Source organism: Dendrobates tinctorius, unplaced genomic scaffold (genome assembly GCF_039654945.1).
Source record: "Dendrobates tinctorius isolate UK_male_01 unplaced genomic scaffold, ASM3965494v1 ptg000029l, whole genome shotgun sequence".
Taxonomy (NCBI): domain Eukaryota; kingdom Metazoa; phylum Chordata; class Amphibia; order Anura; family Dendrobatidae; genus Dendrobates; species Dendrobates tinctorius.
Genome location: NW_027361697.1, coordinates 4,712,241 through 4,726,921, shown reverse-complemented (window position 1 = coordinate 4,726,921; position 14,681 = coordinate 4,712,241). Strand labels below are relative to the sequence as shown.

The following is a 14,681-nucleotide window of genomic DNA, read 5'->3' as shown; positions in this document are numbered from 1 at the left end:
TGGAGCAGTGGCTTATTTCTGGCAATTCGCTTACGCAAATCATCACTTTCGCCTCACAAGTTTTCAATATGGTGCACATGATTATTCTTTGGGGGAGAAAAAAAACGTTTTGCACAAAGTACTTTACAAACAATAGCAAATAGTAAATGTGGGGCAATGAGTGCAGATGACAAGTAACTCCATGCTGGCCACCTAGTGGAATGTTCCACTGCGGATGAGGGGAGGTGCTTTTGCCTTTCTGGGAACCTCCATGGGACAGTCCGGTGACTAGAACCCCCGTGAAGTTCGTCTCCCGCAGAGCGAAGTTTTCCGGAAAGTTCCGAAGTGGCCGGGATCCCGTTGGAAGTCATTTACATCGATTCCCAGGCTGCACCGCGTTCCCAGAGCCCCCACCCCGTGTCCTCGTCCGGCCCCTCTATCCTGCCCCATAGAGGAGAGCGCAGCACAGAGTATCAGCCCACCCGGGAGCCGGACCCTGCACCACCCACCCGCACTCCTCTCCCCGTGCCGGGCGGCCACTCACCTCCTCTCTGAGCAGCGGAGAAACTTTCCTGGGAAGTTGCAGCAGGTCCCGGGCAGACAGCGCCGCCACCTATGAGCGCAGGCTCCCAGCACCGTCCCTCCCGGCTGACTGCGACCCTTCCCGGCAAGCAGCCCCTGTGTGCAGCGTAGAGCCGTCCCTGTCCCCGGAGGATGCGGCCTCCCGTGCTCCTCGCCCTGCTGCTCCTGCTGGATGCAGCCCGGGCCGCCATGGACGAGTGTGCGGAGGGCGGCCGGCCGCAGCGCTGCATGCCCGAGTTTGTAAACGCGGCTTTCAACGTGACCGTAGTGGCCACCAACACCTGCGGCTCCCCACCCGAGGAGTACTGCGTCCAGACCGGGGTCACCGGCGTCACCAAGTCCTGCCACCTGTGCGACAGCGGCCAGCCCTCCCTGCAGCACGGCGCCGACTACCTCACCGACTACAACAACCAGGCCGACACCACCTGGTGGCAGAGCCAGACCATGCTGGCCGGCATCCAGTACCCGCACTCCATCAACCTGACCCTGCACCTGGGTGAGTTCTGCCACTGTGTCCGACCGGGGGTGTATGTGACAGGGGGGGAGCTGTGCTGCCACCGGGGGTCTATATATCTGGCAGGGTCCGTTGCCCTCCTGTGACCTCACTGTTGGACTTAAGTCGCGACTCACAGTTTAGACCTGTGTGTGCCAACGGTCACATGACGGCAACCTGTCGGGCGCAATGTCGTGTGACCAAAGTGTGACCGCAGTCTTATGTCTGTTTTATTAAGTTGTCACCGGGAAATCCAAACCTGCCGAATTTTGCCTTTCGTTACCGTCTCTTGCGACCAGTCTGCCGTGTGGCCGAATCGGATGAGACGTCAGAAAGCAGTTCATACCGATTTTCTGGCATAAAACTCCTCGAAATGTCGCACATTTTTTTGAGTTGCGCAGAAACGTTTGAGAGTTCCGTCTCCAGTATCGGCCAGCTGCGCCTACTTTATTTGAAAATCGGTCGGAGCTCAGTTGATAGGGGACGCGGCCGAGCGTGCACGACGGATTCACTGCAATTAACACCAAGAAATGGCGTAATTTCTGACCGGTACGTGCCTGGTGCAGACGTCTGGTGAGGGCGCACGGCAGATAAGATGCCCCAGATCCGGCCTACCCCAATGCAATGTAAGCCAGGGCTGGTGAATGGGGGGCTGTTGTCTTGGCTGGTGAATGGGGGGCTGTCATCTCGCTTGTACCCCTAGCTCTGATTTTACTGTCATGGGTGACTTCGTCATGCCCTAAGGTCTCGTGCCCTCTGCAAATTTTTAAAGTCTTCTTTTTGCCAGATGTGAACCAGTGCACAATTTCCATGTAGCTAGTCCGCAGCTGTTGGGATTGTTCACACATGTCAGTAGGTTCCCACACAGGCAGCGGTGGTCTGGATATAAGGGTACTTGTCCCTCAATAAAAATGACACCTTGATTGTAAGGATCTGATGTGACAGTCATCTAGCGCAGAAGTCCTATGCAAATCAGACTGGAAGTGCACGGGGGCGTGTCGCTGCAGTGTGCCTGTGTCTTCCAAGTGCATTGCCACGCCTCCAGTGCACTTCCAATCTGATGTGTACAGGATTTCTACACGAGATTTCTCATGCCTGACACATCAGATATCTATAAAAAAAAAAGGGGTAAAAGCGCCTATAGTATCCGCCATATGTAACAACATGCTGACAGGTTCCCTAAGGCCTCTTCCACACATCAGTTTTTTGCCTTCAGGCGCGATCCGGCTTTTTTTTGTAAAACCGGATCCGGCAAAATGCAATGCCGGATCCGGTTTTTCCCCATTGACTTGCATTAGCGCCGGATCGTGCCGGATGGCATTGCGTTTCATCCGTTTTTTGCCGGATCCGGCAACTTGTCTCATTCCGGAAAAAACGGCTACTGTAACGTTTTTTGTCTCCGGCGAAAAAGCCGGAAGCGCCGGATCCGGCGCTTCCAGCTTTTTGCTACAATGAAAGTCTATGGGCGCCGGAATGCGCCGGATCCAGAAAAAGACGGATCCAGCCACCGGATCCGGTTTTTTTAAGTCTGCGCATGCTCAGATCCAATTGGCCAGCCGCCAGGAACAGAGACGGATCCAGCAAAAAACCGGATCCGTTTCTACAGTTCTCCAAAATTTATGCCGGATCCGTTTTTTCTAAAAAAAAAAGCCGGATCCTGCCTGACGGCAAAAAAATGATGTGTGAAAGTAGCCTTAGATGCATAGTACCGCCCGCTCCTCCCTTCCATGTCACTGGCACTTGCCCCGGGTGTCGCATTCTCTCTGGTTTCCTTCCACACTTGATAATTGCATGTGAGCTGCCTTTTCCATATCCTGGGGCCATGTCATACACAACCTCTGTTGTTGACACCACAATGCACAGTGCTGTACTCTCTCCCTGCCATGGAGCCCTGTGGTCTGTCGCTGCCCTCCTCACTTCCCCGGCTCCTCACTGCTGCTCTGTGCTTTGTACCCCCGTTCTTTTTATCCACTACATGTCATGTCCAAGTCTTGTTGTATTCTCCATGAATGTTTTTTTCTTACTTCCATGCTTTTGACTCTGTGGCTTTCACCCTGTCCTTGGCATCATGCAGTTGGCAGCTGACAACCCTACCATGAGTCACTGCCTCCTCCCTGACTACCTGTTGTACCCTTGTAAGTTTCTGCAGAATTGTAAACCTTTTTATACCCAGTATACGAGTTCGGCTCTGGCAGACCTGACATCTTGGCTGATGGGTCCTATAGACAAGACTCAGCATATGCTCCTTATAGCACATTACTCTTCTTGCTCCAAGTTGTCGTTGCATTGCAAAACTTAGTTTTATCATTACAATTTGAAAAAAATTACAATGATTCCACACTTTTAAGGCCGTGTTCACACACAGCGTTTTTTTCACGTTATTACCAAAAAATCCGCTCACAAACGCTTAAAAGAAGCTTCCCATTCATTTTAATGCATTTTGCACTTTTTGTGCATATTGATGCGTTTTTTACCGCGAAAAAAATGGTTAATGGTAAAAATTGCAGCCTGCTCATTAATTTCGCGGAAAATTCCGCATTTCTGGCTATTTTCTATGTGTCTGGGGACGCGCGGAAAAAAATGTATGTTTTTTGCGCAAAAACCGCGTGGAAAAAAAGCGCTTTTTCTGGGAAGGAGGCCTGTTTTTATGCAGAAATGTTCTGCATACATGTGCACATAGCCTAACGCACAATTGTGGTTTCTTCAAGCTTACCATAGACGATGCGCACACTTTTAGTTTTTTGCAGCAGGAACAATGCTGCGTAAAATGCATGTGTGTTTTTCCCCATTCACTTGAATGTGTGAACAAGCTCTTAATCAGCAATCTGCAGATTTTCCATCTCCTATAGGAAAACAAGAAAAACTTTCACCTGACGTCTATAGAACCTGTGTGAAGGCCTATTACTGCTGTGAGGTGCCACGTTTCACACATCGTGTATTTGGTGCAGCATTTTGGGTACACTGAAATGCGTCAGCAATATCCAGTACTGTCTAGGCAAGCCCCATTCACTTTCCATGGAAATGCGGTGAGTTTTCATCCTTGGTTCCATATATAGTGAAATCCATGGCTAATTCCGCCACCTACTCCATATATAACACACGCTGATTTCTCTGCGGAGTTTAAGGTGGGTTCATCAGCATAATACATTTAGACTTATGACCCAGGCTAAGCCTGCGTTCACACGAGCGCTGAACGCTATGGAGCAGTCACATCCGCAGCAACGTGTGCTCATCCGCGTAGTAGATGTATCAGCAGCTGCCTGCTCTTTTCCATAAATCATACCTGACTAGCGCATGCTGCGATTTCTTTCCGCTCAGACTTGGGGGGGGGGGGGGGGGGGGGGAATTTTGTGAAAAGTCATCCGTGTGCGCTAGGACCTACTGTACTCTCCTGTGTGCAAAGGACCGCGCATGGACCAAAAATTTTTTTAATGTGAATATGTCCTTAGGCTTAATCTACACGTGTCGGGTGCTAACATTTCTGCTCCCAAAAACATCTGTGCAACTTATAAAGTGGCACGCAAGTCGCAGCAGCATTGAAGTCTGCGGCGAGTGAATCGCATGCGACCAGCGGCAGAAAATCCGACACATTTGGAAACGGTCTACAACTGCTGCGGTCTCGGCAGGTCGCAATGCGACACCATAGAAAATTTTTAGAAGTGATGTTAGTGTTGTGTGACGCACGTAGACTTTACTGTGTGTGAACACAGTCTTATATTTCTCCTTCATGTGGGATCTCTGTTCTTGCAAAAAGAATAAAGTCGGCGGCAGACATACCAATAGGGATCCGTGACGCCGTCCATAATGAATGAGCTCCTGATTATACCTTTGGGTAATTAAACCCTTTTAATTTTTTTCCTTTACCGAAGAAGCAGTTGAATGGCTGGTGCAGAAAATAGCCCCCCGGGCTGTGAGTGAGCGCGCCATCTGCCAGTCCTCCCGTCCCTACTCGCCCCGCCTGCCATTAAAGGTGAATGTACCATAAGGCCGAGGTGTGTCGCCGGTCCAGACGTGAACGCCGCGCTCCGCACATTTTAACATGTGATATTTTGGGGACGGGATTGTTCATGTCTATGATGTTTTTGGGGACTTTTTGAAAGATCAGTTTATTTTCCGCCGTTGACGGAATGGAAAAAAACAAAACCGATGACGTAGATGCTCTACAAGAATAGTCGCATCATCAAAGCCATCATCCTTCCCATAATGCGCAGAAATCATGTTATTTTGTCTACCCTTCATGCTTTTTCCTGCTGGACCCTTCCGTGCACCCGCTGAATTTTCACTGAACTCCTCTCAATAAATATCCTTGAGCGAATATATCCGGAAGCAGCAAAAATTAAATTTGATCTGATTGATGAGGGCGGTGATCGGTATTGGTTGCTTACAGATATTGTAAAATATTGAATAAATATTGATCGTGTACATACAGTATATCGCTATTTTTATGGCGTTTCTTCCCAGTTTGCCTGATATTATCTTTTTCTCGCCACTGGTTCTTATCCTTGTATCAAATTTAAAATAAGACAATTGGCACCTGTGATCATGTGGTTCACTCGTATTTATACACAGAGCTGCAGTGTAAAGTATTAGGGACAGACCTAGAAGTACCTGACTGGTGGAAGTGGTTCTTAAGGTTCAGTGTTTCATGCTAGCTGGTATGGCCTTCTCTACATATAAATCTGTTATTACTGAATTCTAATACCAGGAACGGTAAGATTTGCTTGTTGAGGTGTGCCTTGAATTGTGAGGAGGACTGTGAGTAGACCTTGCACAATTGCTTGTTTTTTTCTGCTGTGCTTCATGTGTACCGCCATGGTGCTTTGAAATGGATTGTGTCTGCAAAAAAATGACTGTTCAAGCCAAGCACAGGTGTTCGATGCACCATGGCGTGGCCAAACAATTAAGTGCACTTTCCCACCTGCTTGTATTCCATCTATCTCCAACCCCCCTCTTCCTTGACAGTTTTTGCTTTATAGAGACTAGAGAAGGGCGGAGATAGTTGGGAAAACAAGTAGGTTGGAAGGGGCACTAAAATGTTTGACCACGCCACGGGAGCAGCGAGCGTATGTGCTTGGTTTGAACAGTCGTTCTGTGCCGAGTCCCTTTTAAGGTTCATCCTCTGTACAGTTGAGGTTTTCTTTGCTTTTGGGTGGGCTCTGCTTACACAAGAAAATAGTTTACCAATATTAGAATTTGTAACTTGCAACCACAAGTATGTATGCTCACTACATATTGGCAAGTGTTGTTATTTCTCCCTATAAGGAGGCACCCAGGGGTACGGAAACCTCATTCAGGTTTCTTATATCTGTCCTTAGACCCGCTACTGAGCTGTATTAGGCCTCATTCTAGACGTCCCTTGTATTGCTACGGATAGAACATGTACCCATTGTAGCCTATGGGGCTGCTCACTGGTCTGAGTCTTTTTTTTAATTATTATTATTTAGCTAGTTGATCATTCAAAGGCCCTTTTACGTGAGCCAATGTAATCTGAATGGGGCTGGACGATTATTTGTATGATACGCTCCCTTAGGCTACACGGTGACATGTCGCTCAACATCGACAATGTGAACGTGGGCCAGTGATTGGGAACAAGAGTTTGATTTTTTTCATCCTTCTTAACTCCAGACGTGATGGATTATTTTTGCTGTTTTTCTTCCTCCAAAAATCTGCATTTGTTAAGGCCCTGTTACACATAACGATGTCCCAGCGATCCCACCAATGATCCTACATGGATGGGATCGCTGGGACATCGTTAGGCTGATCGCTGGTGAGCTGTCACATAGACAGCCACTCCAACGATCAGGACCAGCGAGCAAGCTGGTTTCCAAGGTAAAGAGTGGGTAACCAAGAGCCACGCGGCTCTTAGATACCCGCTGTTTACAGTGGAAACCAGCGTCGCTGATCGCTGGTCTCTCGCTGCCACACGCAGCGATGCGCGCTGGCCAGCGGGAGACTAACGATCAAAAAACGTCCCAGGACGATGGAGCGTGATCAGCGATACCCGGCAGGGGGGCCGGTGGCTGATCCATGTCACACTCAGCGATCTCGCTGGTGAGATCGCTGTGGCGTCAAAAAATCAACGGTCTCGCTGGCAGGGCCTTTACTTTCTGATTTTGCTGTGGATTTTCTCCTTTGTATTGCAAGTAGAGATGAGTGAATAAATTCACAGCAGCCAGGTCAGTACGGGCGGGAGCCCTGTGAAGCGCCTATAACTTGACGGCATCCTCGGCTCCTCTTTTGATTAGCCGGGACGTGATGTCATATGTGCGACGCTCTGCAGCGAAGACGTCGCGCGCCAGGCCAACTAATCAAAAGTAAAGCCATGGATGCCTTCAGGTAGGAGGCAGTTTGCCTGGCTTCTGTAAGGCATCCATGAATTATTCAACTCATACAATGTCAATTTTCTCATCTCCATGAGATTTCTTAATCTGAGATATATCCACATTCATTAAAAAAAAAAAAATTAGTGTCTTGGGGAAACTGAACATAAAGAGGAATAACTGTGCACGATGAAGTCGTCTTCTAGGTAGGACCACGATTCTTAGAAGCTCAGGAACATGTAGTTAATAACAGATTGTGAGGATTAGAAGCAGATTTCCTTCTGGTCTCTTGGCTCCGAGGCAAATACTCTGTAGGTCTCACATTTTGTTTGTATTGGTTAATTGTGTATGTATTACCAAGAGGGTAAATCATCTCCTTCTTGTGGCTTTGACCTGAGCAGTTGTGCTGGACCCTGCGAACATCAGCCCTTTCCTTATTGCTGGGGCGCTTATGGACTGAGCTGTCAGATGCAGGTGGTGCCTCGCTCAGCCGGGGCGATTATATCCACTTCTAGGTTTTTTATTTTTTTTCCTGGGAATGTCTGGAAATGTTAGCAGTAGCCAGGGAAGATTTCCCAACATGTAAGCTGATGTGTGCAATATGGAGCTGTTGTTGTGACGGTCTGGGCAGTCAGACCACCCCTCCTTCCAGTATACTTTTAGTGAGAGAACCTGTTTTTAATACCTATTGTAACTTTCACCCCATTGATTTTGCTTATAGTTACTGATGCTCCGCACAAATTCCCTATTTGTTCTCGCCCCAGATCTCGTGCTCACCCACCTCCATAAGACATTGACAACAATCTGTCTAACTTTTATTGACTTCATATAAACAGTGTTGTGGAAACCTCTCTTTCAGGGGTCTTGGATTTGACATAGATTTCGGTGCAGAGACCCTGATTCAAGAGATGTATCACTTATTGGGCTGCTTGCTCTAGTCTTGATAAAAAAAACAATACAAGACTTGTAATGCTACCGCCATGTAGTACTTTCCCCGCCCACCCATCACTGTTTGGCAGCTTTCCGTATACACTATGCATAGGTAGAAAACTGCCAATCGGGTGTGGGCGGATTTATGCTTAAACAGAATTTTATCAAAACTGCAGCCATCGGTAAAATAATGCATCACTGGAATCAGGGTCTCCGCCCCTACATCAATAGGTTATCAAATTTGGTAGCAGAAACTTGGTAACATATTCCCTTTTTAATGAATATTCTGTAAACATACTATGTATTTTTCATAGTCCTTGAAGATTTTTTTTTCACATGAGTATCTGATTTTAGTTTAATTTTTTTTTTTTTTTTTTTTTCTTGTTTAGCCAGTAGTACCTTGGATCCTGTTTGGAAGCACCACTTTAATCCTCTCCTTCTCTGTGTTTGTAATTTGTGTGACATGAGAGCGATTGTGTTCAGCGAGGGGGGATGTAGGCAAAATATACACTTTATTTAGTCTAACTTCATTCACTTGGCAGACACCGAGCCTGGAAATACCTCGCCCACGTTGCCAGTTCTGTGATGACATACCTGCATGTTAGTTGATAAAGGAAATCAACCCAATGGTTTTACACTTTGTTGTCATAGAAGTTTTGGACTTTATTCCATGTTTTGTCAATCTCAACGGGGAATCTCGAATTACGCGTTTACTTTTCGTTGTATGAGTAGAAAAAGATTGTTTACTATGTGACCTCCGTCATAGACCTCAATGGAACAATAAGGGATCGAGAACTGTGACTATGACATGATGAATGCTAACAATGATGTGAAGCCTTCCTGCAGGTGAGCCGTCACAGTGTTGGAATCGGAGTGTTTGGCCATAGTGCCCGAACTGACGGCAGGTCTCCTGACCTGGATTTACAGCCTCATAGGCACATTATGACGGTGTCGGCTCTGGTCAGGAGACCACGAGTCAGTTCGGAAGTTGTAATATGTATACGGCCTTTGATATACGGGCGTTTTAACCCTGCCATAGCAGGAGCATAGTCACAGAGGGACTTTGTGTTCTACTTAATAGAGAGAGGTCAGATCATGGGGGGTGTTAGATCCATATTCTACTAGGACATCAGGACAGTTTTTTTTATGTAAATGTATGTGTTACACACTTACCTGTGGCACCGCTTCCTTCCGCTGAGTCTGGTGCCCTCTGTTGTGCTCCACGATGGGCTTTGCACGTTTCCCGGAGTGGATCAATGACATCCTCTCCCTACTTATTTAAGGCCCATTTAGACACAGACCTTTTGTCTTGGGATTGGGACTCCAGTCCCGTGTCAGGTGTGCTCCATGCTCCACCATCTGTGCTTTTTTTTTTGTTTGTACTGGCATACGTCCCTTCTGGGTTCACTTCTTCCATCCTGCTTCTTCCGAGATTCCTGTGTGTGCAAAGTCCTCGTTTCCCAATTCCCACGTACCTTCTTGCTGCTGTATTGATGCCTTAGGTCCGTGTGCCCACCCGAGCCTATGGCTCAGAGGGTCCACCTCACCTGACTGTTTGCTATGGAATGATGGAGAGGCGCTTCGTAAAAGTTGTACGCTCCTCATATGCGCGATTATTGGTTCTGGACACTATGAACCAGGGACTATGGTAGAATAGTACATTGCTCCAATCTGCTTCAGTTGGGAGTTTTTGTATGATTGAAGATCCCCTCGTAGCCCGGTTATGGTGGGGTCCAGAGGAATAGCTGACAGCTGGTTGAGATATTAAAGGTGTGTGGTCATATTAAAGGGGTTCTCCCACCAACATTTATCACCTATGCCTGGGATTAAAGATGGAGATTTTGATTTTCACGACCAGTCTGGTCCTCTGTGACAAAGTGTCTGTCATCCTCTGCTGCCCTGGCGCTTACTAGGTCCTGTGATGTCATGACTTGCATTGTGCCGCAAAGTCATGACATTGTGGGTCCCTAGTAAGCATCCAGGATGCCGGGCACATAAGTGAAAACTGGCTGCCACAGAGGCCTGAAGTGACGGTCCGGTCGCTGGATCAGTCACCAATCATGAGAATGGTGGTCCAATGTCCTTTGTGTGAATGCAGCGGTGGTACACATACAGGACCACCATTGTACACTACCACAGGGATTGTCAGCCTCCCACCGATTATACCTTTTATTACCCATCATGTGCAGTTCATTAGGCATTTGATTATTCTGGGTATAAATTGTTGTATGAACTGTTTTGCATTGTTTTCCAGTGTTCCTTAGTTAAGACTGGTTGATTTGTATCAACCGGAACTACATCTTCCACATATCTTCATCTCTATATGATTGGGATTTTGGATCCCGATTCCAGAGTTTTCCCATAGATCTTGGAACAGTACAAATGATGAGATTACATAATCCTTCGCCTACTCCTCCTGGAATTTTGGGAAAATAAAGAGAATTGTGTTTCAGAAAACAAGGCAGCATTATGAAGTCAGCCGGCTGGTGAGGAATGTGTTTTAAAGGAGGCTGTTCTCCCTTAAACACCACAGATGGAGGAATGTGATGTTACATGGGCAGGACCTAAAGAAAAGGACATTTGCTGCTGTATTTAAGCCAGTGTATAGTATGTGCACTCTCTAGACATACTAGGGCCTTAATATTCCATGCTAGGTCTCACCAGTCATTAGTGATGAGTGAACCTGCTTGGATAAGGTGTTATCTGAGTATGCTCAGGTGCTAACCGAGTGACTTCGGTGTGCTCGAAAAATATGTTCAAGTCCCCGCAGCTGCTTGTTTCGTGGCTATTAGACAGCCGTCACACATGCAGGGATTGCCTGTTTGTTAGGTTATCCCTGCATGTCTTGTTGCTGTCTCACAGCCGCGAAACATGCAGCCGCTGGGACTCGAACATATTATTTGCGCCCTCGCTCAGCACATCATCTAAGCACATTTGCTCATCACTATCAGTTATTAAAGTTTACTTTCTCCAGCTTGCTTCTGACCCTGAATGACACACCATTGTCCCCTTGTCTCCTCTTGAAAAACTCCCAAAAATAAAGTGACACCATCTTTAGTGTACGAGCACACAACGCCTCTTTAGGAAAAAGCTGACAGTCTTTTCCTGAAGTGACTGCTATGTGATTGGAGGACAAAATGAGGAAGGGAATAAAACCCAAATTTCAAAAATGTGTCACTTATCAAGCTGTGTGCTGTTTTTTATGTACACCGAAGGTTTTATCACTAGGAGACTATCATTGCCAGATCTGATGTTTGGGCAACTGCTAGTCCGACTCCAACCCCCTCTTGTGATGAGCAGCTCACTGTCTATAGTCTATATACATACAAAGCCTGGTGTGGGCGGGGTTAGCTTTCCCAGCTCTGCTGCATAAAAGAACTCTGTGTCACAACCACTGCACCCAGTAATCTAAGGGATGTTTAGCTGGAATCAGGGTCTCTTTGCCTACATCATGCTTTCCTCAGATGAGGTAGCAAAAACCTGCTGGCAGATTCCCTTTAACTGCTTTTTGATTAGCGAACCTTGAATTGGTTTATACAAGTAACAAAAAGCTGAACCTGTGCACTGTAATGTCTTTACATTGCTGTGCATTACGTTTATCTTTTTTCTCTTTAAGGTGGATTCCATTTTGGAATCTTGCCTGAAAAAGACATTGTGTGCACAGACCCCATAGGCTTGGTTCACACAGTTTTGCTGTATGTGGCAGGAAAACTTCCAGAAGAAACTTCAAATTCATCCATAGGCCTCCTTTCACCTGAGGAGGGTCAAAACTGTCAACTTTCAGGCTAGTATACATCATTATATCTTTTTTTTTTTTTTTCCCATACAAAATAGTGCAGCACTGTCATTCCATCCAGTAAAAAAAATACTGTGTACAGATATATTAGACTCTAGCTTTATATAGAAATGTACTTTTCTATAATGGTGCAGACAACGCTACTTATGGTAGCGGCACATTTCTTCCTTGTAGCGAAGCTGGAAAAGTGGCGGCATGATTTACATCAGCGCTTCCTAACCCGTCAGTGCATTGTAATCAGGAAGCTATTAGTAAGTGACCTATGAAAAGGACAAGCGTCCCTTGTAGATTAATGGGGCTAACCCGGGGATGTGCTTATGTCTGCTTCTGGACTTTTTCCTCTTTGGTTTTAGAAAAGACAAGAAATGTTTTTCCAGATGTGTGGTGCTACTGATGGTGGTGAAGAATGCAGACATATCAGTTTTGTGGGTAATTATGGTTTGTGTTCATTTATTTATTTTTATTTTTTAATTTGTGCCCATGCAAATGTCTATATTGTGTATCCCGTGTTGAAAAGCTCGTTTAAAAATGGCGCCCATCACCTTCACATGTCTCATATTTTATATGTAGACGCACAATTCTTTTTCACGATGAGTCAGTGAGGAATTAAAGGGTCCGAGTAGGGTGCCCCTTTCATTGGCTTCCCTCGGAGAGCTGAATATAAACAGTATATTGGCTATATTTGGCTCTCCGAAATGGAAGGTGAGAATGTGAAGGTGCATGCTGCCCAATGGAGTGCCACGGCCCGCCCTTCCAGTGACCGGCGTGATGCTCATCATCTGCACTTCCACTGATCAGAACCTTGACTTTTTTCTGTAATGTAGCAGTGGCCCCTTAGTTTTGGTTCGGGCGCAGTTTGCGCTGAATTACGCTCAAAGAAAAGTCAAAAAAAATTCCTGTGCCATACTTTACTTTTGTAAGTGAAGTCGCTAATGTTTTTTTTTTAAGACCAATGGAATTGCATGTACCAAAATAAACATTAGCTGTGTTCTCACATTGCAACTACACCGCTACCAGGAGCGCCGGGAAGTTGCACAATTATTGACACGCTGATTGGCCGTTTGGTGACTAATAGTCACACTGCCATTTTTCTGCGGAACTACGTGGCTATTAAGCTCGCTGTACGCTCTAGATATCGGCCGGACCAGCAATCATCCACCAGACCCCTCCATACATAAGAGCACTCCTGTGCTCTCTGGGAGCCAATAATGAAATTCAGCAGGCAGGATCCCTCTCTTCCATTACGTCATCTGTCGGGGGGGGGGGGGGAGTTAGGAGACCCCCATACATATTAGCTTGTTGGCCAATCCCACTGTTATTGGTGGCTGCAGCCAACATGTATCCAATGTGCATGGATGCCTTTACTTCCGCTCAATCTGAAAACTGCACTGATGGGCATGTCGAAGAGTTTTACGACAGCATCTTGGGCACACGTTGGCCGCAAAGATTGGCTTCGAAAAATGTTTTCATTCATTCATTTGGAAAAAAAAATATGGAAATTGTCACTTTTTGATCACATTACATTTAATGGTGACACGTAAGTCATTGATCTACAATCATACATCGTGCATATTGCAAAACAATATTACAGAAATGACCTAAAAATATGTATATATTTGTGCTTTCACGGAAACAAATCCACAAGAGCCCTATTTTGCGCTGACCAAGTTTCTTTCCTTCCTGGTGCTGATTCTTTATGTTCTGGTGTAGTCATGTAGGAGCCTCATCTGTGAGTGGAGGCCAGAGTTGTTTCTTCACGCTCATTACCTCTGAGGAAGCGTCTTATTAACTTCAAGGTTTTGTTTTAATTTGCATTTTCTTCCCGTTATAAGGAAGTCTTATCAGACCGGTCCTTGATTATTTTTTTTTTTTGTATCTAACAAGTGCCCCCTGTTCCCACCCAGTAGCCGGGCTGCATGTCCGTCACGCAAGGGAGAAAGACGCTTGAACGAGTGTTTTGCAAACTTGTCTCTTGGTTTCTGTTGTGGATCAATCTTGGGAAACGAGGCGCGTTTCCTGCCTGGTGCAAGGGGGACACATTGGAGAGGCACGGGTCAGGGGAAGGGAATATGTTTTTTTGTGTGTGTGTGTGTTGGGAGAGAGGAGGTTTGGGAATGCTCATGGATATTCTGGTTGTGTCCACCTCGCATTGAGCGGGGGATGGTTCGGGATTTTCCAGACCACAGGCTAAACTGCCTTTTTTGTAGCATTCCAGCTTCAGTAAGCCTTTTTTTTATTTTTTCAGTCGAGTTAAAATACAGACCCATTCCAGGGACCGGGGCGACAGAGGAAACAAAGAGAGCGCTGTTGGTCGCACTTGGTCAGAAATGTTTGGGACAGTCGTTGCATGTGTCCTTGTCCTCTTCACTGACATGAATTTTCCAATTTCCAAGTGCTAGGAGGAGGGCAGTCAGTGGACAGAGTCTCCTGGGAGAATAAAACTTAACATCTGTATTTTTCCAAGTTTCTTCATCAGTTTTAATTTTTTTTTTAATTTTAATCTTTTTTTTTTTTTTTTTTTTTTTTCTTTTGCCTGTGGCCTTTTTTGAGCATTGCTCCCACGACCTGATGTTAACCCAGA

The 14,681-nt window shown here is 46.2% G+C and overlaps 1 protein-coding gene across 1 annotated transcript in view; it reads left to right on the top strand.

The window, feature by feature from the left end:
• The first annotated feature begins 341 nt into the window (after positions 1-341).
• Positions 342-14,681, top strand: part of LAMC1 (laminin subunit gamma 1) — a 99,068-nt gene continuing 84,728 nt past the window's right edge. The window contains exon 1 of the mRNA XM_073571332.1: positions 342-1,057. Within this exon, the coding sequence (XP_073427433.1) occupies positions 694-1,057 (364 nt within the window). The 5' untranslated portion in view covers positions 342-693. The remainder of the gene's footprint in view (positions 1,058-14,681) is intronic.